The sequence below is a fragment of the Echinops telfairi genome, unplaced genomic scaffold (genome assembly GCF_000313985.2).
Source record: "Echinops telfairi isolate 266 unplaced genomic scaffold, ASM31398v2 ScPeMD7_1;HRSCAF=3_0, whole genome shotgun sequence".
Taxonomy (NCBI): domain Eukaryota; kingdom Metazoa; phylum Chordata; class Mammalia; order Afrosoricida; family Tenrecidae; genus Echinops; species Echinops telfairi.
Window position 1 is genome coordinate 59,463,045 of NW_022103896.1, and position 26,602 is coordinate 59,489,646.

Consider the following 26,602-nt stretch of genomic DNA (forward strand, 5'->3'; position numbering starts at 1 on the left):
TATAATGGTCATTCCAAAAAGCATGAACTCATCTTTGATGTTTGAGGCATGGCTTAGCACTGTTTTGGTTGCCTTTTTGTGACAATTTAACACATTCATTTGGGGTCCCATTCTAGTTGGAAGAACATAGAAGTATTGAACAAAATATTAAAAACCAAATGTTCACATGTAACTCAGCTCCGGTTTGGAGTGTGTGGCTGCGTCTGTCTATTGCTGGCGTGGGTCTCCCTTCCCCAGCCTCGTGCTGCATCCCGTGATCTGGCCCGGGATCACTTCACAGCACACAGAGACCCTCTTACTGCTGCGGGTAACCAGTTTCACTCTCGGCGGTTAGAGTCAGAGCTGCCGAAGCCACGGAGCAGGGACGGTCTGACCCAGGCCTGTGAGCTTCAAGAAGGGGCTGAACCTTATTGAAGACGACGGGGAACCACTAGAGGCCTTTTTAGCGGGGCAGTGGCATGATCAGGGGTCTCTTCTGCAGGTATTCTTGGGGCACATAGGAGAGGGGACCGGCGGAAGTCAACGCTCAGTGAGCTGCTCGGCGTACTCATTAGACTGTGAAGTTGTCTGTGCACCGGAGGATTTAATCACTCCTATTGCCACTCCAACTTGCAGTGTTTTCAGTTGCCTTATTGGTATTCCCTGTGGGCAATGTTTTGGTCCTGGAATGCTGAGTGGCATGCATTGTTGACAGTAAGCAGTGTGTTTGTGTACCTTGTACATAGTGTATGTCCCCGTGAGCTCACTGGGTCGTGCAGTTCTTTTATGTTTAACCATGGTGCTAGCGCTTCTTGTTCCTCCTTCCGCCCGGCCTGCCTGTTGTGCTCTTCATTAGCTGTCTGGCGTCTTGCTGTGTGTGTGTGTGTGTGTGTGTGTGTGTGTTGGGAAGGGTGGGGAGTGGGGGTGCCACCCTGCTGCCGCGGCTGACCTAGGGCCTTTCCAGAGACGGATGTGGCGGGTAGTGGGGAACAACTACAGTGGCTGCGGCGCTCAGTGGTGGGAAGAGGAGGAGACAGAACAAGAGGGGGGACCCCACAGCCATCACATCTTGCCTGACCGCAGCCGAACGGACCCTCTGGGTTTTCAAGGCGCAATCTTTAGGGCAGTAGTCTGTCTCATCTTTCTCCCAAGTAGCAGCTGGCAGGTTTGAACCGCTGACCTGGCAATTAGCAGCTCAATGTGTTACCCCATTATACCACCAGTGTTCCTACATGGAAGTGCCGGGGCTCAGAAGGGGAAAATCTCCAGTGGCCTTCATGCAAGAAACAAACAAGCAAAAATCCTCCATTGCCAGAAGACATTCTTGAAGTCCTTACCTGTGACATGGGGCGGGGGGAGCCCAAGGGTCACTGCGATAGTAAGCCAGTAAACACTCGCCCCAGGTTTCAGCTACAACAGGAAAACTCCGTGAGCAAGACAGATGCTAGGTAAAAATATCAAAATGAGTGTCCGAAATGCAAGACGAACAAAGTGTTCAAACACTAGCTAAAGACCAGCTCCAGCCACAGGGCTTTAGGCGAGGGCCTGCGGCAAAAGGAAAAGCAGGCGCACAGATGCTATTGAAATTCTTGGTTTGGGGTTCATTGTGGATTTGCGAGTTAATTTTCATTTTAGAAATATTCCATGCAGACATTTTTGCTTGTCCTCTTAATGCCGGTGCCCATGGCGATGCCACTTTGGACTCCGGGCTCCCCCTGTCTTTGGGGCTGGGGGTTGATAGGAAGGGAGGGGAACATGGCTCCGGGCAGCTGCTTCCCTGGTCTCTTTCCAGAATTCCCATGTTCTACCTGATGGGTTTTTAGTCGCTGGCTCTCCTCCAGAGAAATGGGTGCAGCTGGGGGAAGGTCTTCAAGCAGAAAACCTCTTTGGGGATTGTTGGTTATTCCTATGAGTAAAGAGGTCCCAGGAGTCATTTGGGGTGTCTGGGTGGGATAGTAAAAAGAACAGCTACCAGTGTTTCCCACCTCCATTACTAATGGAAAGACGTGGAGGAAAACTTCTGGATGCACTGAGTTTCGTCTATAGTTCTCCCCTCACCTGGGAGCTTCTGAAGTGTTGCATTTGGTAGCCAGAGGAAACTACCGGCATTCCACACACTTCCTCCCCTTAGCGACAACTGGCTGAAAGCATCCAGGTAATTCATAGTGCGCTGCTGGTGTGAGCATTTTCAAGCCTTTGGTCGGATCCCATTTCTGGCTTCTGACCCTTCTGCTCTGCAGACAAAAAAGAGCAGAGGCGGAGAGGATGCTATTTTTCTCCCCTAAACCCTTATTTTGGCAGAATCTAACTTGGTTGTCTTTAATGGTGAGTCCACCCTTCTCTCTCGTCTTTTTCTAGAAGAGGCAGTCTGTTGAAAGGCCAGAAGACCCCTCCCCTGGCTGGGTCTGGGTTTGTTTGTGGGGGGCGGGGCAGGGGAGGAGCCCACATGAGACTGCTGCTTAGCATTCAGGCCTAAGAGCCCATTCTTTTTTTTCCTTTTCTTTAAATCCCCATCCAGGTGTGCTGAGAACAGAGCCAGTCCCGGAGGAGGGGGAAGATGCTGCTGCCACCATCAGTACCCCAGATGCCTTGTCGGAGGAGGAGCAGGAAGAGCTAAGGAGAGAGCTTGCAAAAGTACGGAACCACTCGCCGGCGCTATGACTGGTGGACACACTTGTGATTGACCGACCATCTTGGCCATCTTAACATGTAGAGTTCAGTCACATTTAGTACATGCAACTGTGACACCATCCAACTCCAGAACGTGTTCAGCACCTCAAAAGGAAACACGTCGCCATTTATACCCCCCCACTACCCCCCCACTTCCCTCCCTCTCTGGGAACCCCTAGCTAACTCTCTGTCACTATGGAGTTGCCCATTCGGTGTATTTCATATAAATGGGCTCCATGTAGGTGACCTTTGGAATCTGGCTTCGCAGCATCATGTTTTCAAAGAGGAGCGTCATGCTTTGCACTTCAGACTTGTTGCTGTCGTGTTTCTAGAGCGGGTGCTCTCACCTTGTTGTCAGTACCGGGAGGTGGGGGGTGGGGTGGGGGTGGGGGCTGAGGAGGACCCGTGGTGGAGATGTAAAGAGACAGGCAGCGTGTGTATCGCTCTGCGGAATAGAAAAACAGGGGATCCGTTCTCCCCCCAGCCTGCAGCATTCGATACTCAAATCTCAGGGTACTCCTCGGTAGTCATAGCTGTTGTATAAAGAAACACAGCTAGCATTCCCCCTAAATAGACTAAAAAAAATACCTATTAATCCTAAAAAAGAACCACCAAAATTTAATACAATCCCACACCCCACACCTCCCCCCACAATTAACCCTAGACCACCATAAATAGATGGAGGCTTAGAAGAAAAGCCAGCAAAACCCTTAACAAAAACAATACTTAACATCAATACTGTCTGCTTCATTATTCTTATATGGACTTAAACCCTAATCAGTGGAATGAAAAGCCATCACACAGGGCAACCTGTGAGAGCCGGAGCTCAAAGGGGCTGCCGGGTTTTCCTGCCTTTGACAGGTTGCAGTCTTAACACTTATCTCTCTCTCTGACAGGTTGAAGCCCCGGGCCTTGCCCCTCTCCTTTCCCCCTCCCCTTCCCGTTCCCTGTCTTCATCTTCTGCCTCCTTCCCCTCCTCCTTTTTCCTATTCCTCTTTTCTTTCTCTCCCTCTCAGTGGAAAATATTTGAATTTTCCTTCTCTGACAGGTTTTCACTGGACCTAGCTTCTGCCTTTCACAAGTTTTATCTTATGTTACTTTATAACTGAAACAAATCAATGAAGCAAAATCACAACACACACACACACACACACACACACACACACACACACGGCTCTAGAATTTCGATATGAATGACTTGTGCGGTGTTTCCACGCCGGCCTCCTTTCCCCTCCTAGGTGGAAGAGGAAATCCAAACTCTATCTCAAGTATTGGCAGCCAAGGAGAAGCATCTCGCCGAGCTTAAGCGGAAGCTTGGAATCAGTTCGCTACAGGAAATAAAGCAGAACATTGCCAAAGGGTGGCAAGACGTGACGGCAACATCCGCGTACGTGTGCACGCTTGCTGGTGCCTTTTCCTAGAGAGTGGTAATGAGCACTTGCCCCCCCACCCCCCGCTTGGGCTGTGGAGGGGAGGGGAAAGGAGCCCAGGAAGCTTCTGCTGCTCCTCTTGGGGTGACCCAGGGTGCAGGGTGCTTGACTTTGAAATGCATTTGACTCTTGTGTAGTTTCAGCACACTAGACCATTCTGCAAGAAGAAACAAAACAAAAACAAAACAAGCCTGGGGGAGCTTGTTAAATTTCATTCCAACAACGTGGCATAGTAATTTGCCAAATGTGTACATGATGCCGTTCTGTCCTCCGAGTCGGTCGATAGGGTGGGTGGTAAGATAGCCCCGGGGAGGGAAACTGGCTCAAGATAAGCTTTGACTCAACATGCGAGTCTGTGTTTGAACTCGAGTCTAACTACGGAGCCGATCGTACTGTGCCCCCTGCTCTGTGCAAAGCGTGAAGGGGCCCAGGTTGCACGGTGGCTAAGCCCTCAGCTGCTAACTGCAAGGTTGGCAGTTCAAACCCGGCAGCTCTGTAGGGGGAGACCTTGCACTCTGCTCCCATACAGATCAAGCCTAGAAAGCACTAGGGGACCGTTCTGTTGGGTCACACTGGGTGGCTGAGTTGAAAGTCAACTTGGTGACACCCAACCATCAGGCATAGTGTGGATGCTTGGATCACAGTCTCCAATGACATGGTGTGACCGAAGCCAACTCCTTCAACTCTCCCTTTTGATCACACACATGATGATAGGGCATTGCCTGCTGTTTCAGTTCCCCACAAGAGGAGGAGCCTGTTTCTGGTGAACTGGCTCTTTAGTCATTCCCACCGGCTGAACAGGGCATGCTTCATGATGTTTTTGCCCCGTCCCTTAATAGGAGCCCTGGTGGGTGCTATGAAGTAAGCACAGGACTGCTAACCACAGGTTGCCAGTTCAAGCCTATCAGGTGTGGGAGAAAGATGAATCTATCCACTGCTGTAAGATTTACAGGCTCACAACCCCTCTATGGGCTTACTATGAGTCAGAGTTGATTGGATGGCAGGGGGTTTGGGGTCACCATTAGCCCTGGTGGGGCTGTGGCCTGGGCATCAGGCTGCTAACTGCATGGCGGCTCAAACTCCCTAGCCACTCTGTAGGAGAAAGATGAGGCTGCGTGCTTTTGGTAAAGCTGCTCAGTCCTGGGAACCCGCATAGGGTGGTTCCTGTGAGTTGGAGTCAACTTGATGGCATGGGTTTGAGCCCCGTCAGCATAAGGCAGACAGCGTGTCTGAAATGGTAGTACCAACTCATTGAGGTCCATTTTCCTCCCCGGGCAAGCTGGCAGTAGGACAACATCAGGAAACTATTCTTTGACCACGTCAGCATGAGCTGTGTGGCCTCTCAGTGTTTGATCTTGACGGGGTCAGTCAAGTGGTCGGAGCAGGCATTTCTGTAATGCGGCAGCCTTCGCTTCTTTCGTAGGCACCATATTCAAGGTAGTTGGGAAGGGTTGTTGTAATCTTTCTGGTGTTGTAATGATTGTTCCAACAAAGCCCTATTTGGCTTCTTTACATACATGCAAAGTTATGAACAATTCTTTTTGGCCATGGATTCTATTGGGCAGCAAAATATGCTTGGGCCCTACTTCCCCTGACCTGAATGCTGTATCTGGCCCCCTCTTAAGAGATAAAAGGAGCCCTGGCAGTGGAGTGGAATGTGCACTAGACTCCTTGCCAGTCAGTCATCAGTTCAAACCCACTAGCTGCTCCATGATTAAAGATCAGGCTCCCTGCTCCTGTCAGGACTCACAGCCGTTGGAGTCCAAAGGGCTTGTCTGCCCTGCTCCGTGGGGCATGAGCAGGGCAGACCTGACAGCAGGGGGTTTGGGTCTTTAGGAGATAAAGTTGTAAAAGACGCCTGAGGAGTTTGATTTGGTTTTCGTTTGGAAAAAGGAGGAGCAAAAGGTATAATTTATTTCAGACTCTGGCTCATTTTTTCATCTTTGCTCCCTGATAATTTTTTAGTCCATTCCCTGAATTTTCCTTTCGTTTTTCACCTGAGCCTATCAAGGCTCCTACCTTCTGGCTGCCTGGGGCCTTGCAGTAGGTGTTGCCTAGAGTCACACTTCGGAATGAGATGCTGTGGAATTGAAGACATGGTAACTGTGAAGGACCTGAGGTGTTCGTAAAACGTTTTTTTTCTTTTTTGGAGAGTTCTTGACCAGGTAGTGACCCCTACGCTTGAACCAAGAGCGGGGTTTTTGAGCTTAACCTTCTTTCTCTGTTCTTTTGTGCGAATACAGATACAAGAAGACATCCGAGACCTTGACTCAGGCCGGACAAAGGGCTTCAGCTGCCTTTTCATCTGTCGGCTCAGTCATCACTAAGAAGCTGGAAGACGTCAAGTATGTCTGTGCTGCTTAGCGCTCCTTCCTAGCTGGGGTGGGGGTGTGTGTGTTTCCTGGAGGGATCTAGACAGCCCTGCTAGAGGGAGGGGAGGGAGGGCACTCCTGGGGACAGGCCCTTTGAGAGGCTTGCCAGAAGTCTTTAGGGCCTTGCAATTGAACTTCAGAACAGTCGCTGCGTGAATGAACGCCTTAAGGCGGTCTCTAAAAATTCTGGTTGTGTGCTTTCACATGTGTGTATTCGTTCTTAGCCTCCCAGGGTAAGTATCTCTCGGAGGAGGAGGAGGAGGCCGGCTGTGACCGTGGGCAGAGCTTGGCGTCCCAGTGGGGCTGAGTGTAGGTGCACGCTCGGATTGAACCTGGCTTCCCTTCCACACGCTACATTTCTCTGCCGTGGGGCCATCACAGTAGTCACGTGTCCACCGATTTTCACACATCTGGAAACCATGTCGACTTTCATGCTCTCGGCATCGATCTGGATCGTGTGAGCAGTGGCGTGTGATTTAGCTTTGGTGCTTCAGGTTAGCTTGTCTTTGCCATTTTGATAAAACCGCCTCACTGTGCCTTCCCGTGCTCCCCTCCCCCACTCCCGATGTGGATTTGAATCCTGCGGAGAACGACCCTTGGGGGTGACATGCTGTGCTTCTGTCGGCATGCAGGATGTGAGGCCCGTTGTTCTCCACTCAGGTTGCATGCTCTGTTCTGTCCTTCCTGAGGGAGCAACCAGAATTTTGTCGGGTCCGGAGGTTCGGTTCCCCATTGTGGATCCTGCATACGATGGGCTATGTTGAAAGGACGAAGTGATCTGTTCCTTATACTTCAACTGTTCTCATTCCAAGCTTAACGCAGTGCACATAGCATTCTCGACCCCTGCGCTAATTATTTGTACCTGCGTTAGGTATACGTCTTTCTTTTGATTTTTTTCTGATTTTATTGAAGGGCATTATAAATAAACTTCATGGGGCATCTGCTGATATCACCATTAATGTAGCCACTGGTATAGACTTTAAAACACTGTCGAGAAAACGGAAGGGTGCATGTGTAGGACAGCTTTTTCGACCAAAATACCTGGATTGTTGATTTGTACAGATTAACGGGTTTCTTTTTTTAAGCTTTTTGCCTCGCACTTGGGAATCCAATGATGGTCTCAGACGATTAGTAAAAAGTAGGTGATTTACTTGTTTTAGATTTACCAGAAACTTCCTTTCTTTTTCAATGCTGACTTGGGCTCCTTGCAGATTGCAAGCCTTTTCCCATTCTTTTCGGTAAGGAGAGTTGCCCCCTGGGCGCCGTCGAGCGTTGGTCAGACAAGTGTGCTGAGTGTTCGAGGGTGCTCCCACTGTTTGTCCACTCTGTGCTGTGCTTGCATCGGGGATATCTTTTTCTGAAGTGCCTTCCCAATTGCAGGGGAGGCTTTCTTGCTATTCCTTGGGTTCTGGGTCAACGAGAAGCAGAACTGGATACTGTAACTCAAGGGACATGAGAAAGATCTGGACATTTCTTTTGTACTATCTCGCCCCCCCCCCCCTTTGTAAGAAGCAGCAGTGTTACCCTAGCATGTGGAATCCCCCCGTTTTCTGTCTGACTTTGCTCGTTTGTTTTGGATGCTTCTGTTTCTCTGGTGCTTGGGTAATGGGCTCTGGGATTTCCCTTCACCTGGCTCCCTTACGACAGCATCATGTGCTGCACATGTGTGTCCTGCCTCAGAGAGCTAGCCTTGAGACTCACACAGGTCACCCTGCCTTTTTAAAAAAAAAGAAAACCTTTGTTTGACTTGTTTATGGTTTTTCAGAGCCTGTAGTTTTTAACCGAACACACAAAGGGTTTTTGTTTTTCGAAAGGGAAATGAAAGTACTTTAGTCCACATAAGGAAGCACATTAAAAAGACGCCAGTCCCGTTATGCCTACAGACAGTGACTTTGTGTTGTTGAGCCAAGCCTCTCCTCTCTGCCCCATGAAGACCCTCCAGTGGTCTTAGTTACTGGAGGAAAGGAACGTGGAGGAAGGCCTTTAGACTGCAAGCACATAGAGGGGTCTTCACCCATGGGTCTATGAACACAAGTTCTAGTCTCGAATATTCACTTGCTTTAGGCCTACCCTGTTGTCTTCTTAAGCCAGCACACAGGTACTTATAGCTGCAGCCCTCCTGTCTTAGGGACACGTCGCTCTAGGCTATCATAGGAATATACACATTCAGAATGTTGGACCATCTGAATCAAAAATTGTGCCGTAACAATGGCATATATGATCAGATACACAATCCTGCAACAATAGTATGACAAGCAGTAATTTACTAGAGGATACATAGGTAGATATGCAAGCTAAACAGGTGTGGGATAATGTGTCCCTGCGAGAGTATAAGTAGCTTGGCAGAGGATATTTATACATATGTATTTATATATCTGTTGCTTTTCATTTAGTATTTGTGCTTTAGGTTAGCCTGTAACAGTATAGGAAACAACGTTATGAAAACTTTTTTGCCATAATCAAAACACTTGAGGGATGGAGGCACTGGGTTTAGGGACTTGGGGTTATAGTCATGAGAGACATCTAGGTCAATTAGCATAACATAGTCCACAAAGACAATATTCTACATCCCACTTTGGCTAGTAGTAGCAAGTGGGTCTTAAAGGCTTGTGAGTCTAAGGTGCACCTCTTGATCTTCCCTGTGTCTGGAGCAAAGAAGAGAAAATAAGACTCCCGTAGTCCGTGCAATTCATATGGATCATGCAAATCACAGTGTCTACTAGCTGAGATCAGAAGAGCGAGCTGGCCCCCTGCGATCATCTCTGACTGCTGTGATCGGGATTGGATTGTTCTGATCTGGATCCCAGTAGAGGGTCCTGGACAGAATAGAAAATAAATGTAGAACAAAATTATAAAGCAGCCCAGACTTACTGGTTTGATAGAGACTGGGGACTATGGCCCTTAGATTCCCCTTCAGACCTGGAACTGAACCCACCCATGGGGATCACCTTTGAAATAAACAGTAGCCAGACCTATAAAGTGAAGAAGAGAAAGGGAATTGGCATCACCCTTGGTGAAGTAGAGGGTCTGTGAAAGAGGTGGATTGACATGGTGGCTGCAATAATGGGCGCAAGCATAGCCACTGCGAGGATGACACAGGACGATGGAGCGTTTCCTTCTATTGTACATAGGATTTTTAAGAGTCGGAACTGACGTGGCAATACCTAAAAACAACAATAAATAATAAGGTGGAAAAACACCAGACCTGGAGGATTGTACTCCTCAGGACAGTCAACCAGAGGAGACCATAAGGCTGGCATTCGGCCCAGTAAAAAGTTCAGAAGGCAGGAGGGGTCAAAAACATAGAGTGCTGTTCTATTGAGGGGGATTGCTGCCAATGTCAAGAAACAAGATTGTGTGTAAATTGTTAAATGGGAAACTAATTTGCTCTGTAAACTTCCGCACAGGCCACAATAAAAATAACTGATCAATAAAACTGTGCCCTAAAGAAAAAACAAACTATCGGTAAAGAGGGAGGTAAAATGATTTGTGAAGTCAATTTTGTATCTTCCATGTTCATTTTAAATGCCCCAAGTGCTATAGGCAACTCCTAAGACAGTTATATCTAAAACTACCTGAGTTGTGTGAATAAGCACTAAATTAAGGAGAACTGCATTCAGACATGTAATCCATTCTGCTGCCGTTAGTGTGCCTTCTGTGCACAGCTATCAAGGCCACAGCAGCGGCTCTCGTTCTGAGAGAGAGTGTAGAACTGTTGAGTGGAGCGGGAAAAGGAAGTGGGAACTTGCAATGAATTAAAGAAAGGACGATTCTTGATTACACCTGATTTTAAAATGAAGTTTAACATACACATCAATATCAAAGCATTTGCTATGGAAAGGCTATCCAGTTAGCTTTGATTATAGTAAAGTGCTCAATTGTTAACCGAAAGATGGATTATTTCAAACCCACCAGCCACTCCGTGGGAGGAGGATTTGTGGCACCTGCTTCTATGAAGCTCACAGCCTTGGAGGGCTGTGGGGCGGCTCTGTGCTGTGCTGACAGGGTGGCTATGAGTCCGAGTAACTGCCTGGCAGTAGGTTTAGCTTGGGGTTTTTGAAAGGAGTCCTTGGGTGATGGATAGATGTATCATACACATCCCACCATCTGTTAGATGGTGTGACTGATGCAGCAATTACTGGCGAACGACTGTTCCCCAAGGGCACCTTTCAAGAAGAGGGAGCCTGGGTGATACATTTTGAGTTTTCTCACTCCAGCAACAAGGGTTCCCTTCGTGGAGATGGGGTCTCTCCTGCCAAGTGCTATGAAATCTTGGGTGGATTCCGTTACTACCCTATGTCCCCATTCCATGCTTCCTCAGCAAATTTAGGGCAGAGGTTTCAGTCTCAGACAGAATTATGGGTAGAGATGGAAAAAAAATGTACTGGTTTTGCCACCTTGTATATGTTAGACATAGCAACAGGTTTTATTTTGCATTGCCAATTAATAAATTCGCACTGGAGATTTAAATCTTTGTCTTATGGCTTGAAGAGAAAAAAAGATGGGGGGAGGGCATTGGAGATGGGCATAAGAAAAAGAAATGAATATGAATGAGAGGGGGGATTAAGGTTCTGAGGAAGCCAGGCTGAGGGCAGGTGTGGGACTGTCCCTGGTGATGCCTGGGCCCTGGGAAAGCCTCTGGGGAGAGCCAGGGGGCGGTCCTCTCAGGAGCTTCTTTCATGCCCACTCCTGTGGGTTTCCTACACCTTCTATGGTAAACAGTGACTCATGTCTTTTAACTCTTGAGCTGCACCTTAAAAGAACTTTCTCACTGTGATTGGTGACTGTGTTAAGTAAATTTTGGTCTTATTAATACCATGCCCTAGTAATTCAGTCCTGTATTTTTAATATAGTTGAGAGGGAGTGCTAATTAACTCTGCCTTGATTAGCAAAGGAAATTTCCTGCCTTTAAATGTGTGGTTTTTTTCGTGTAGAACTGTAGGTAACTTTCATTTGTTTAAAGCCATTCTGGATGATTCCTTTATTGTTGAAGAAAATTGTCACCACTTAGTGGCAAAAGAAATATTCTCTGTTTTCTTCTCAGCGGGAAGCTGGAAGGTCAAAAGCTTTAATGAATCTTTCTACCTTTCACGCACAAGCTTACCAAAGTTGTTTTCCCCGTTCCTGTTTTCATTCGGAAAGTATTTTTTTCTTTTTAAGAAAGTATTCTTAAGAAGAAGAAAGTTCACTTTCAAAATGAAGAAATGACCTATATATTGAACTTCTCCCATGTTAAAAAAGAAAGAAAGAAAAGGTTCTTGGGACAGTGTACAGGGGAATATGAACATAGAAAATACTTCATTAAACTTCTGTCTTAAACAAGAAAAAAAAAAGAAAGTATTCTTTTTCATGCCAGCTCAGTGTTAGCACTGCTCTACATGGTAGGGATGGACTCGTTCACAACCAAAATATTAATTGGCGGAGTTTGACAGTGCAAAGAGAATACAGCTTAGTATGGAATAGGTTTTAATGAATGTGTTAGACCCGGTGTCTAACATTGACACCCTTGATACTCATGTCTGTGTTTAAGAGAGCTCTATATCAAAGAGCAATTGAATATTGAAAAAACATCCCAGCCTAGTCCAGATCAACTCCACAAGTCCAATATTAGCCCATATGTGCGATATTAGTCCATAAATTCCTCTTTAGACTCACGTAGCAATGCAATGATGCTGAATGCAGGAAGACCACAGGTTGGTAGGTGGAAGGAAAGTCCTGTGGATCCAATGGTGATGGAAGCAGCTCTCCACGTGGCTCCTCTAGCTCTGAGTGTCTCCTCCACAGGAAGGTGAAGCAGAGAAAGTGTGGCCCACCTCCAGGGAGAAAGAGAGTAAGTTCCCAGAATCCTCATAGGAAGGGCATACCCACAAGGAGGCATCATCAGGCTGTGACCTGATTGACAGGCTAGACTCTACCCCGAGACCTATTTAGCAAGTTGAGATGAAACTATGTGACTACCACAATGAGTCTTTCAATTAAAGGCCTCTCGATAATGACAAACAGTTCTACTAGCAGTTACTTTGCTGTGTCACCCACATTCAGTGGCTCGATGGCAGGGTTGACTGAAATCATACACAGACACCGTCTTAAGCTTGCCTGGTACACAGTAAGCACTCAATTTTTGTCCACCATCAACTCTTCTTTCTTCCTTTGTCTTCTTCTGTCATTATTATTTGGAACACGGGAAGACCAAATAGCGTGAGAAATGAGAAAAATGCAAATCCATTCAGCTTTTTTAAAAGAGAAACTTTTTCAAAGGAAAAGATGAGAGCTGGCAGGTGAATGCCTGAGTCTTGAGTGAGGATCGGGTTGCCCTGCTCAGGGGTGTATCGAGAAACCCAGATTTACATTCCTACTATAATTAAATAGATTAATATATTTGAGTGAGGCTTGGGTTGCCCTGCTCAGGGGTATATTGAGAAACCCAGAGTTACATTCCTACTACAATTAAATAGATTAATATATTTGAGAGTGAGGACTCAAGTTGGAACGAATTTCAACAAAAATCGTTTTATGAAAGCTATTTCCTGAAACATGTCTACTGGAGAGGATTCTGATCCAGCAGCAAGATGGCTTTCTGATTTTGAAGCTTTCCATATTAGACTTAAACTTGAATGGTATCGGAGATGCTAGGTCAGCTGAAGAACGTGGAAGCTTTGTGTAGCACACAGCTTCTCCATACTTGGATGACAAAGCATCCACCAACAAATTTGAATGTATCGAAATAAGGTCTAGAGAGAGAGTCAAATAACTGTGGATGGACCTGACATTGATACTTGCCCTGTTCTTCCTACTGTGGTGGCTTAGTGATTATGTGTTGGACTGCTAACAAGGTCAGCAGTTCAAAGCCAACAGCTTCTCCATGGGAGAAAGACGAGGCCTTCTACCCCATGAAGAGTCACAGTCTCAGAAACCCAGGGGCAGTTCGACCTTGTCTTACAGGGTCGCTAGGAGGCAGGACGGACTCCATGGCAGTGAGTTTGGTTTGGGAGTAGTTCTTCCTACAAAAATCGCTTCCTCAAAACCAGGGAGACTTTTGTATCTTTTTGTATTCATTTCCTTTTCTCTTCAAGTGGGTGTGTTTAATTCTTTGTTTCCCTTGGAAAATATAACAGAAAATCTGGTCCTTCTAAAAGTAAGCTGCTTCGCTTGAATGGGTTTTAAGAACATGTATTTTAATAGAGATTGAGTACAAGTGTCTCTGATTAGAAAACTGGTGCTATTACTAAGGATTAGACATGATTTTTAAATGATTCAAAGTTATCCAATAGATGAGTTACTTTGAAACCTTCACTTTTGGACCTGGGGACAAATATCTGGGGAAAAGATGGCTGCCAGACCCCTCAACTTATCTCGCTTTGGTGTGCGCATACCAGTGTGTGTACATGTGTGCGTCTGTGTATATATGTGTGCTTTGTTTTTGAGGGGAGGTGACGGACATGGCTTAGAAGTGCTGGAAATCAAGGCTCTGCTTTTGATTCCGCTTTTGCACCAGCTTTGTGACCTTGGGTAAATCGTTTCTCATCTTTGCCTTTATTCAGGATGACTTACAAGTGCAGGTGAAAGCACTGAACAGTTCTCACGTGGCTAGAAAAAAATGTTTATTACTTGCTGTACTAACTACTGGGATTATGCTGAAATTGGCTCATGAATAAAATTATACAGGAATCACTTTACCTCTCCTCCACCTCAAAAAGTCAATAATTCTTCATGATGTCAAAATAAATAAGCCTCCTATAAAGCTAAGTTTTAGTTACCTTTTTAATAAGTCTACTCACCACTGTACTAACTTCATTTCTATATCTTTTAATGCTGCCAAATAGTATACGCTCCATTCAGCATTCAATTAGCATGCCTGCTATGAGGTAAAGTATATTCTCACAGAATTTGATTGGTCTTCTGCTTTCATATTAAGTAGAGTTCTCCCTGACCTGTTTAACGTTGTGTCTATTTGCGCTTGCTCTTCCTGGGACATTGGGATGGGTGCAGAAGATTGCTGGCATGCGTGTGTGTTTAAGAATTTCTATTTGTATGTTATTTTTATAAGCCTCTTAAATGCCTTCACATCAGAAACCTGTTTGCTTGAAAAAGCTCACACTATTGATCTAAGAAACCTTCTTTTGCAGGGCTATAAATGTCTCCCCACAGCTGTCTCCACCAGCTGTAATTGCCCAGTTTTCTTGCCTCCTCCCCATTTGTTATTTCCCTTATCCTAGTGTGACATTTGAGGTGCCCTGTTGGTGTAGAGGTTACGAGTTGGGGTAGAAGCGGGAAGCTTTCTACTCCACTAAAGAGTTCCAGTCTGAAACACACAGGGGCAGTCCTGCCCTGTCCTATAGATTCACTATGACTGGGCATGGACTTGCTGACAGCGATTGAGAGCGTGATATTTAAAGAGCCTGGATGGAGCTATTGTTTAAGCATGGGATTGCTAACTGCAAGGTTGGTGGTTCAAACCCACCAGCCACTCCTTGGGATGTGGCAACTTGCTCCCATAGGTTTACAACCTTGGAAACACTGTATGGAGTCCCTATGAAGCAGCATCGGTTCACCAGCAGTGTGGAGTGTGACACTTTAAGCCACCTCTGCTTAAATCTACTATCCTCTTTCACCAAGACACTGAGAAATGTGATACATGTTCTTACCTCACCTGACCACTTGAGGGAGGCAGAGGAGTTTTGGCAAATGATTTAAGTTTTTACGTACATCAGAATTACTGGAGGCCTAAGTAAACCCGCTTGCTGTGCCCCACCTAAAGAGTTTGTGCTTCTATAGGCTTGCGCTGGGACCTGAGAATCTACGCCTCATGAATCCCTGAGAGATACTGCTGCTTGGGGGACCACACTTTGAGAACCAATTGGCTTAGCCTGTTCTGCTGGGCAGCTCTGTGGAAACAGGATAGCCTTGTTCGCTTTCCTTGTCTTTTTCACTTGGGGGAAGTAGGAAGGATTCTCACACGCCAGTGGAAATAACAACAAAGCGTTGGAAGCAGACAAGGGTGCTGGGATGAGCCTTAGACAATATGGGCAAATGTAAGGGCAGCAAAGCCACGCTTCTGGGCTCTTTCTTCTTTGGAATCCCTCTTGCGGATTCAAGTAGCGGTTATGCATTGATGGGCTGCCAACTGCAAAACCAGCTCCAAACCACCAGCCACCCCCTTGTTAGAAAGAAGAGGCTGTCTCCTCCCGTAAAGAGTCGCAGTCTCGGAGACCCACAGGGCAGCTCTACTCTATCCTGTGGGGCCGCTCCGAGTCGGAATCAGATAGAAGGCAGTGAGTTTGGGGTGTGGTTTGCCCTGCGTATCATGCTCTTCCCTGATTCGGGGTCCCTGGTAGGAAGCCTCCTACAGCCTGCTTTTTCTGGGTGGGTGCTGAGGATTTTTTGCCAGGTAACAAGTGCATTTAAACATGAGTTCTACAGCATAGCACCTCAATCAAAATAAATTAGTCAGGTGGTGACATTTGGGTTGTGAAAGAATTGGTATTTGACTCGCTTTTGTCCCTTTTCCTCGCATATGCTGTGTCCAAGACTGGCTTTGTTCATGGATTCAAAAATGAAATGATAGCATTGTTAAAACAGATATTGATCTTCTAGGAATACTATACAATATTTTTGTGTGTGCTTGTTCATAGTGGTATAAGATGGGGGCATTAAACATTTAGAGATGAATTTTTTTCTGTCCCCTAAATTTTCTTTAAGTAGTTTAAGTACATCTTATCATTTTATTTCTCAATGTTTAGATAAAACAAGTACTGTACCCGGGGTATATGTCTTTTAGGTAACCTCGTCCCTCCTGGCCTGGTATTTTTGTAAGCACACTATGCTATTTGTTTTTACGTGACGTTCATTGTAATAAAAATTAGGTTAGTATGACAATGAGGGGGGCCTGCTGTTCACACACATAGAAAACCTTCAGTGCAAGGCACGATTTATGTAAAAAGATGATGTATCTATTCTTTGGCTAATGGAGAACTGATCCAAATACTTCTCTTAATATTTGGCAACAATTAACTAATGATGTTTTTTAAAGTTGTTATGGTTCTTTCCCCCGAGTGTTTGTAGTTTTACTATTTGTTTTTATTTTCCCTCCATAGAAACTCCCCGACCTTCAAATCATTTGAAGAAAAGGTTGAAAATTTAAAGGCAAGTGGAGAAATGACTAGGTTTGGGGGCGGGGAGGGGGGCGCCATAGCGTGGGTACATTATGCACATTTCTTTCTAAAAACACTTAGAGAACTTTAAGAATCTACTCACTAAATTATTAATGGGCAGTGAATTCTCAGCGTGTGCTGGAGGTATTAGCTTGCGGAATGTTAGAAAAAGATAGCACTTACACCCCAAGTATGCTCGAAAAGTTTGTGCTCCTCTTTTGCCTTATTCATGGAAACTATTTCTACAATTGGGCACAATTTAATATTGTAGAAAAATGAGAAGCATTTAGGAAAGCACGAAACATTAATAAAAGGAGAGAGAACTTGTCTTGCCATCCAGAGATAATGTTCTATGTTTGTAGTGGGATTATATCAATATGCTTTATAAAGCAACTAATTCATACATCATAAACACATTCCCATGTCATTAAATATTCTCCTTCAATATTATATTTAATCACTGCCATTATACAAAGGAGTTTCGAGAAGCTCAGGCAAAAATTCCAGTCATTCAATTCCATTCTTACATGAATTTCTTGAAGTTCCCTCATATAATATGGGGATATCATTTGTTTAATCCTCAATCATTGTCAATTTTAATTATTATAAACAATGCCATGATGACAATTTGGCAGTGTCATCAATGGCAACAAAGGTTCACTGTTGTTGGTTTTTTTAATGTCTTTGATTTCAGTGAAAGAGAATGATTTTCCACAGTTATGAATTCACTACTTGGTAAATTACATTGTTTTCAAAATGATACTCAAAGTGATCACGAGGGAGTGATGAAGAGCCACCCCCCCCTCCCCAGTTTGTCTTGGGCAATGTGGTTGGGAGGAAGATGAGGCTGTGCGCTCCCCCAAATATTTGGTCCTGAAAACCCTACTTAGAAAATTAGGAGTTGGAATCGACTTGATGGCACTGTGCAGTGGGCTGCTATCATTTAAAAGGTGAGCCAAAGGATAGAGAAGGGGGTCCAGTGTGGTGAGGAATTCTTCAGTTTGGTAAATGGTCGGTTGCAAAGGTTCTTGACTTTCTGATAATTAAAGAGTATGTTTTTATAAATGTGGTAGCTATGAGAGACATTCCACCAGGCAAGTCCATTGCCGTTTACTCAATTCAGACACATTGTGACCTGATAGAGGGTTTCCAAGATGGTGCATCTCTACCAGAAAGTTTCATTTTTCTCCCGTGGACTGGTTGGCAGATTTGAACTGCTGACATTACAGGTAGCAGCACAATGCCAAACCCACAGCCTTGAGAATGGATATACTTTATACAGATGTCTCAAAACAGCTCAAAAGTACTGCCTATTTTTCATGGGAGAACAAAGAAATGAGAGAAAATTCCTCCCACTTTCTTGATATATAACCAGTCTCTGGCTACTCAGAGTTGAATGAGGTCAAGTTCATACTCCCTATGAGCTTCTGGTTTGGACTGGTTCCTAATAATTAGCCAGCCGTCTTCTTGGTCAGTCGTGAAATGCACTATGATGAGAGTGCCTACATGCTTTATAAGTAGAGGGGAAGATGAGTCTATTCACATAAATGTTTATCGATGTTTCAGCTCAGATAGGTAGGATCAGTGCTTGTGAGTCACCTTGGGCTCTTGATGTCTAGAGTTCAATTCGGTAGGCACATGGGAGGAGCCCTGGTGCTGCAGTAGTTACAAGTTGGACCGTGGTCTGCAGATCAGCAGTTTGAAAGCAGCAGCCCCTCTGTGGGAGAAAGATGGGGCTTTCTACTCCTGTAAACAGTTACAGTCTCCGAAACTCACAGGGACAGTTTGACCCTGACCTATAGGCTCACTATGGGTCGGCATTGACTCAGTAGCAGTCAGTTTGGGGAGATACCCGGTGGTGGTGGGATGCCTGCCTGGGAACCTCTCAGATAGTATTGATTCTGTAGGTCATTGGACAGTACTTTAACAGAGGGTTAACAGAGCTAACTGGGGGAGGGGGAGGATCTATTCTTTAAATTGGACTTCATATTTCTGAATGAGTGTAAATGAACAAATGATTTGATGCTGTCCAAGTATCGACAGAGTTCACTAGGTGTTTTACACTAGTGTCGGTCGCCCCAGTCAGAAGAGATCTGCGGCAGTAAGTGTTGGAGTTCTTACACAGTGTGTTAGACAAAACTGCCTCTGAGAAAGAACCCTTAGAGGGGAGAATAGGGTGGAAGTGATCCACTTGTATATCTCAGCAGAGATGGTCTGTTGGGTTATTAAGCCACACTGAACATTAACAACCGCACGACGTTTCACACAGACGTGATGCCCACTGGCCTTGTTGGTTCCCGGGATATCTGCTCTTTAAAGGAACATTAGGGCTCCCTTATGCCGAGCCAGCTAAATTTGTGTTTTCTCATTTCTCTCCTTTTTTGAACCTTTTCTTAAGTCTAAAGTAGGGGGCACCAAGCCTGCTGGCGGGGACTTTGGAGAAGTCCTGAACTCGACTGCCAATGCTAGTGCCACCACTACGGAGCCCCTTACGGAGCAGCCGATGCAAGAGAAGCCGTGATCCTCGCCCCGGTTCTGCTGCCCACTGCCAAGCTGCCGCGAGGCAGATGCAGCACGTCTTGTCAGCACCATTGCCCTGCGTTTCCACCAGATGTGCTTTTCTTTAGCTTTAGATATTCCTTTGACCGCATAGTTTGTGAGTTAGGAAAAAAAAATTTAAAAAAAGATATATCTTCACCTCTGTTCCCGGAAAACCCCCTTTACTATGCATTTGAAAGCCCTTGATGGAGACACCATTATCGAATCCACTAGAATGATTGAAGAAGCTGCTCAAGCTCTATCTTGCTTTATAAAGTTGCTCTGAATCTAGATGCCATTTTGGTCTTTGTCTTCTGTAAAATTCCTCCCTATCCCTCCCCCCTCCCACCCCAACTTTTTGTTGTTGTTGTTGAGCCTTTGTATATTTGATTCCTAACCAAAATGGTTCTTTTAATTTTTCTGAATTATGGTTATTAAAAGTTTGGGAATAATATTCTTGATCACCAAGGGAAGAGCTACCAGCTACCAAAAAGAAGTTTTTTTGTGTGTGAATAAACACTGTTTTTGAATAAAGTACATGTCTTCTAAATATTATGAATATACTGGACTAAATAAATCAGCTCTATATCCAACTTGTTAAAGTTTTGTACGTGATCATCTGTACAGTCTGCCAAAATACTCGGTGTCTCGAGACTGGAATCTCTATCTTGTTTATCCTCAAGTGACTGCAGAGCCTTTTCGTGTATTAGTTTTTATTACACCTCTATCAATTTATTCTTCATTGGCTTAAAACACTAATTTCAGGGGCAAAGCCACAAAACATTCTGAGCCAAGCATATTATATCATCCATGATTTGAAATAGGAATACTTTCCTCAGATATTTAATTCTCAAGCCTGGGTTTTTCGGCTGTAAGCATGCTGAACTCCATCTGTTGGGGGAAGACATTGCTGCCTTCATTTAATTCATTTAGTACCGTTTGCCAAAAGCACACAGAGATCTACAACTAATATTATTTGAAATGGTTTTCTACTGAGGGATTGGTGATAACCCCCGCGGATGTGATGTTTTGGACTACAAGAAAGACAATAAAAACTCATGAGACAAGACCCCGCTCATCACATTCTACGTGTTTGCTCTCACTCTGTTAGAAGTCATAAATGCAATCGTAGACATTGCCTTCTACCTTGAAAACAGCGTTGGGATGTGAACGACGCAAAGGCCCCCCACCCCGGCCTGGACGGCCCAGAGGCCAAGGTACTCTGTTCATTCCAACAACTACTTCCTGATCCCCACCACCCTTCCCTTGCCTGGCAGTAGCCTACAATGCTGTATTTATTTTTGACCAAGTTGTGATTCTTTTGCTGCTTATGCCACATATTGTCAAGCTAGCAATGGCCTGGAAATTTTTTTGATGCAACTTAATTTATCTTAAAAAATTTTTTTTAATTATTTTATTGGGGGCTCGTACAATTCTTAGTACAATCCATATATATATCCATTGTGTCAAGCACATATATATATTTGTTGCCCATGTCCTCAAAACATTTGCCTTCCACTTTAGCCCTTAATATCGGTTGCTCATTTCCCCCCTCCCTTCCCACTCCCCCTCCCTCATGAATCCTTCATAATTCATAACTTATTATAGTTTTGTCATAAGTTACCCTGTCCGACATCCCCACCCCCATCCCCCCTACCCCACCCCCCGCCTTCTTCTCTGCTGTCCCTCCCCCAGGGAGGAGGCAATACTTAGATTCTTGTAAATAGTTCCCCCTTTCTACCCCACATTCCCTTTACCCTCCAAGCCTTGCCCCTCTCACCACTGGTCCTGAAGGAGTCATCTGTCCTGGATTCCCTGTGTTTCCAGTTGCTATCTGTACCAATGTACATCCTCTGGTCTAGCCAGATTTGCAAGGTGGAATTGGGATCATGATAGTGGGGGGGAGGAAGCATTTAAGAACTAGAGGAAAGTTACATGTTTCATTGTTGCTGCCCTGCACCCTGATTGGCTCGTCTCCTCCCCACAACCCTTCAGCAAGGGGGGAATTTTTTTTAAAGCATGGTTATATTTGCTTCAGGATCAATTATCCTCTGAAAACCAAACTTGAAAAGCCACAGTGTTGGTTATTTTAAAATGACATTACCGTTCGTGATTGCTTTGGTTAGCACCTTAGATGCCATTGAAACTCTTACATGTAAAAAGAGTAATAAAGTCTGTATATCCATAGTGTAGGTCTGAATATTTATTATGAGGCCCATGACCTGGAAATAGCTTGTTTTATTAAAGAAGCAACCGATGTCTATGCTAAAAGAAGTCAGGGTTGGTTGGTTGCTTTTAACTATCAGCTTTACGCCAACACTCATTGGTCTTAAACTAAAATACCCTAAATTGTAACCTCTTTGAGGCTTTAAAACCAGTTGTACAAAAGCACTGTCTTCAAAGTGATTCAGTAGAGTTTGCTATTTTATAAAGATATTGTTACCACCCAACATACTGGTAAGTCATTTTTCCTGCCAACTAGTAAATTTACTTGAAATCCATCACCTGCTTTTCATCACATTCTTTCCTGCGTGTCCTGACCCGCTTCCTCTATTTTCAACAAAGCTAAATGGAATGCCATGGGTTTCTTAAGTCGGGTGGAATACCTTCAAATCATTTTACTGCCCTTCTAGATAGATACAGTAAGCTGGAGCTGGGTATTCTAGATGGTTGTGAAAAGAGAAACGAGTCACTTTTCGACGGGAGTCATGTACCTGCACGTACAGGAGCCCCTGTGGCATTGTGGACTAGATGTTGGCATGCTCACCACAAGATCGACAGGTAAACCCACCGGCCACTCTAGGAGAGAGGCCGTTGATTTATGGTCTCTGCAACCTTGTACGGGGTCTTTATGAGTAGGAACCAACTTGATGGCAGTGGGTTTACTTAACATTTAAAGTACGGAATTATTTATACTGAGGCACTTTGCTCCTTAAAAGAGGTCTGAAAAAGTGAGAAGAAATTGAGAAAAATTAACAAAAGGATTTGGAAACATTCAAAATGGTGTTTGTGTCAGATTCAATATTATGAATTCACAGACACTTCAAGAAGTTGTGAACACAGTAATTACTAAGAGCACCTGGCTACCCTATTTTATTTTGTGCCTGGCGGCACGATGACAGGGAAACTTCAGTGAAATCAAGAGAAAGTGAAATAAGAGACAGTATCTCTGAAAAACTCATCCTCTAACAAAGTAACGTGCTTCATTCATTGCACACGGGGGCAGCATAGCAGGAGTGCTCGTGTTTAGAAGGCCCAAGCCAGCCATGGGAGTGAATAGCGGTACTCAGAGGATCCCTGCAGCAACTCAAAGCAACAACTGAAATAGAAAAGATATGTTTGGGCTCACTTTTATGGATACATTAAGGTATACACTGGCTATTATAGATATAATTTTGTATGGTATTTGGAAACAATAAAAATGCTCTAATTGGGGTACGGGTTCTTCTGTATATGTCACCTGTCTACCAAGAAGAATAAGTGCATTATAAACTTTTCACATTCCAGATATGAAAATGACCATGAGCAGCTATATGGAGTCAGTGTATCAAGCAAAACTGCAAAAGCTACTTGTACCAAGAGGCAGGTCAGAACCCTGTAGGCCACATATGTCAAGGCTGCGTGTATTTCTTTTTTACGTCTTCCAACCCTGATGGAGAAACCAGATTTTTGCTCATGACAAGGAGAAATTTGGTCATTACATACTTATTTCTATTGACTGCCCAGTTCTATAGGGTCATTGTGAGTCCAAATTGACAGCAGTGAGTTTTGGGTTTTGTCCAATTCTAACTGGATTAGTAATGGAGACCCTGTAGGCTCACGGTGGTATCACTTTTAGGGAATCTGAAAAAATGTTGTTCAGTGCCCTCGAGTCAGTTCCCACCCAAAACACTGTCTGCACAACACAACGAAACCCTGCCTGGTCCTACACCAGCCGACACCAACCATGGCGCCTATGCCGGAGCCCATGGTGGCAGCCACTGTGGCAGTCCTTCCTCTTCTTCACTGCCTTTCTACCAAACACGGTCCTCTCCGGGGAGTGCTCGGTCATTTCCTTTGTATTGTGACTGAATATAAACTTGTGATCCCTTTGAAAACGAAACAGACTAAAGTTTGTCCACAAATGCCTCTCGCCACAGCCCTGCAGGAATTTATCGTCTGGTTGAAGCCGGAGCTGAACGTATCAATTAAACTTTAGAGCGGGGGCTGTAGTAACCACTTCTGTTTGGTAGATACTTAGGTGCTTATGTTTACAAAGGACTTTTTTAAATGTCGCGTGAAGGATAATTCCTTGGTTTTATGAGTGAAGGAAGCAACGGAATTGGCAGTATTAAATGGCCTTAAAGTAAAAATAAGGAGCGCTGTGGTGCAGTGGTTAAGCGCTGGGATGCTAATGAAAAGGTTGATGGTTCCAGCACACTAGCTGCTCTTCGGGAGAAAAGACCCGGCAATCCACTTCCATAAAGGTTCCTGCCAAGAAAACCCCCCACGGAACAGTGTGTTCTGTCATGTGGTTACCCTACCCATTCCTCCTCATTACCCAGTCGTTGAGAAAGCGTTTCCTCCCCAGGGTTATGATGGTGGCCCAGTCGGTGACACCCAACACTAGAAGTGAGAAGAGTCATCAGTAGTCAGAAGTACTCATGTGCCATTCAGGGCCACACAGGGAATGCACATTGGACTGGGAGGCCGCCCCAGCTGGTTCATTCCAGCCCAAAGTGAGGAACCAGCAGGGGCTGGAAGAAGCTGGCTTTCTAGTAACACAGGGATAGGGTGGTGAGCTTTGCTTCCCATAGGAGGGTGTGTTTAGCTTTTTTGTGTGTACTATGGGCTGTGCAGTGGTTATACGTCCTGCTGGCAACTTGCAAGGTCAGCAGTTCAAAACTCATCTATTCAGGAGAAAGACAGGGCTTTCTACACCCATAAAGAGTTACAGTCTCAGAAACTCACAGGGGCAGTTCTACCCTCCCCTATTCGGTAACCCTGGGGCAGTAAGTTTGGTGTTTGCTTTCATGGGCTGCAGGGAACTGAAGTCCAATATGGCAGGAAAAGCAGGCACTCTTCCCGGTTCTCCTGATACGGAGGATTGATCCTTGAGAGAGGGAAGAAGGGAACTGTATTTAGCTTATCAGTGCCCTCTCGATTTTTCAGTGCCCTCTCGATTTTACCGGATGTCAAAGTTGCCCTTAATATTGAATAGTAAGTTCAGGTCTTGCAACAGAGGAATTAAACTGTAGGATAGCACCCTACTGATTGATTAAATCACTATGCAGTTGATAAACCTCTTATGAGACAATTCTCTACCATTCCCAGGTCTAGTTAACGGTGCCATTAACTTGATAACCTCAACACGATTTAAAATCCATAGTCAGAGGCATTATTAACACAATTCCTTCTAACTTGAAGAACCTGCTGGTGGGTTTGAGGGAAAGCTAGATAGGCAGCTTAATTTGAAGACATTCGATCAAGGAAAGTGCTAATTGTTTTGAACAAGGCTGAGGACTAAATAATGGGAGCAACGGAGAAAGGTTGAGCGCAAAGGCAGAGGTTTTTGGTGGGACATACTGGGGCACCATTCGGAGATTTCATAATTCCCTAAAATGAGATTGTAGCCATCTAATGGTGTTGAAAATACCATTTTTTGCTTGGTGGGAGGACTTACTAAAGAGTCAAACGAGGACAAAGTTAGATCCATGCTTCCACCCATATTTGAATCTTAGTACTGGCCGCTAACCACAGGCTGGCCATTCCAACCCACTAGCCACTCCTTGGGAGAAAGTTGAGGCTTTATGCTCAGGTTTTTTGTTGTTGTTTTTAAAAAAATCATAGCCTCAGGAACCCATAGTGGTAGTTCTACTCTGTCCTGTAGGCTCGCTGTGAGTTACAATCTACTGGGTGGTAGTGAGTTGACATCAGGTACCAGGCACCAGAGAGCCAACCTCAGTACGTGTGGCGCTTACTATGGTTGGGAGAAGATATATTACATTTATCTTAAGCATATTATTAACTGGCATTTTGTCAGGCTGAATCATGAGAACCCTACACTCAACAGAGCAAAAATACTGCCCAGTCTGGTGCCCTTCCCAAGATCATTTGCTGGGTAGGCCATTTTTGACCCATAGGGTTTCCATTGGCTTACTTTGAAAACAGACCCGACAGGTCTTTCTTACTGGTCTTACTCTGGAAGCTTCCCTGAAAATTGCTCAGTAGCCTATCGACCTCCCACTAAGGGATGAGTGGTGGCTGTGCTTGCGGTGCCCGGTGGGAAATCAAACCTGGGTCTCTACTGCCTACCAGGAAGTGGCACAGAGAATGACGGGAGCCCGATACAGAGTGCGTTTGGGGCCCTGATTCCAAACGGGACCATCAAGGAGCGCGAGCCAAGAGGCCTTCTGGCAAGGCGAGGAAGGGTTTTAGTGAGTCTGCCTGTTTGGGTCCTGCGGTAAGTTCCAGTGAGGAGACATTTTCTCCGGTGTGGCATCCAAGTCAGAGAAAACGTCTCCTCACTGGAACTTACTGCAGGACAAAAATCAAAGCCATGTCCGGAGGGGCCAAAACCCTGCTAGGCCAATACGTTTTGCAAGAACACGGGGAGGACAGCTGCCTGGACCAGACCAGCTAGGCCACGCCCACGCGCCAACGGCAAGTGGGCGAGCCGCTCGTCGCCCCGCCCGTGACCTGCGCGCCAACGACGGGAGTCAAAGGTCAGAGGTAGCGGAAAAAGCATGGCGGCGCTGTGGTCGACTCGCGCCGTGGTTGCCGACAGCCGTTTCCTGCGAATGTTTGTCTTCTCCCGGCCCTTTAGAGGCTCAGGCACTCAGAGTGGCTCCGGAGAGGACGGTTCCGATTCCGTGGAACCGCGAACTCGCCCCGGCGGCTTTGCGAGCGCTTTGGAGCGGCACTCGGAGCTGCTCCAGCAGCAGCAGCAGCAGGCGGAGCCCGGGCGGGTGAGGAGCTTTGCGCCGCTGTGGGCGGAACCCGGGCGGGTGAGGAGTTGTGCGACGCCGTGGGCGGAGCCCGGGCGGGTGAGATGTTATGCGACGCTGTGGGCGGAGCCCGGGCGGGCGTGGCGTTGTGCGGCACTGGACGGAGCCCGGGCGGGCGAGGAGTTATGCGACGCTGTGGGCGGAGCCTGCCGTCAGGTTGGGGCGGAGCAAGATCGGGGGCGGGGCTCAGTGTACGGTGAAATGGGGGCGGGCCGGGGGCGGGGCCTGGACTGGACGCCGTCGCTGCTTACACTGTAGGGCTCTTGGTAATTTCCTCCTTTCATTACCAGTTCGTACTGCCTGCGAGATCGCTCGTACCTGCGGGGGGCTAAACCAGCAGGGGATGCTGCCGACCTGGTTCTCTGGACCTCTGGGCTGCGACCCGTCCTCATCCTTAGGAGGAGGTTAAGATTTTATGTAGTCTTGTCTGCATTGTGGGAGAAAGACGGGGCTTTCTACTCGTACCTGTCTCTGCA

The 26,602-nt window shown here is 45.8% G+C and overlaps 1 protein-coding gene across 8 annotated transcripts in view; it reads left to right on the forward strand.

Moving 5' to 3' along the window:
• The window catches only part of TPD52 (tumor protein D52), a 177,476-nt gene that overhangs the window by 14,826 nt on the left and 136,048 nt on the right, over nucleotides 1–26,602 (forward strand). Inside the window, exons 2-8 of one of the 8 annotated variants that reach the window (XM_045287516.1) lie at nucleotides 2,498–2,613; nucleotides 3,888–4,036; nucleotides 6,323–6,424; nucleotides 7,663–7,689; nucleotides 14,275–14,316; nucleotides 16,546–16,594; nucleotides 19,011–19,733. In XM_045287516.1, the coding sequence (XP_045143451.1) occupies nucleotides 2,498–2,613; nucleotides 3,888–4,036; nucleotides 6,323–6,424; nucleotides 7,663–7,689; nucleotides 14,275–14,316; nucleotides 16,546–16,594; nucleotides 19,011–19,052 (527 nt within the window). In that variant the 3' untranslated portion in view covers nucleotides 19,053–19,733. Of the gene's footprint in view, nucleotides 1–2,497; nucleotides 2,614–3,887; nucleotides 4,037–6,322; nucleotides 6,425–7,662; nucleotides 7,690–14,274; nucleotides 14,317–16,545; nucleotides 16,595–19,000; nucleotides 26,127–26,602 lie in introns of those variants that run through there. The other 7 variants (XM_045287555.1, XM_013006740.2, XM_045287457.1 and 4 more) reach the window with 7 other exon arrangements.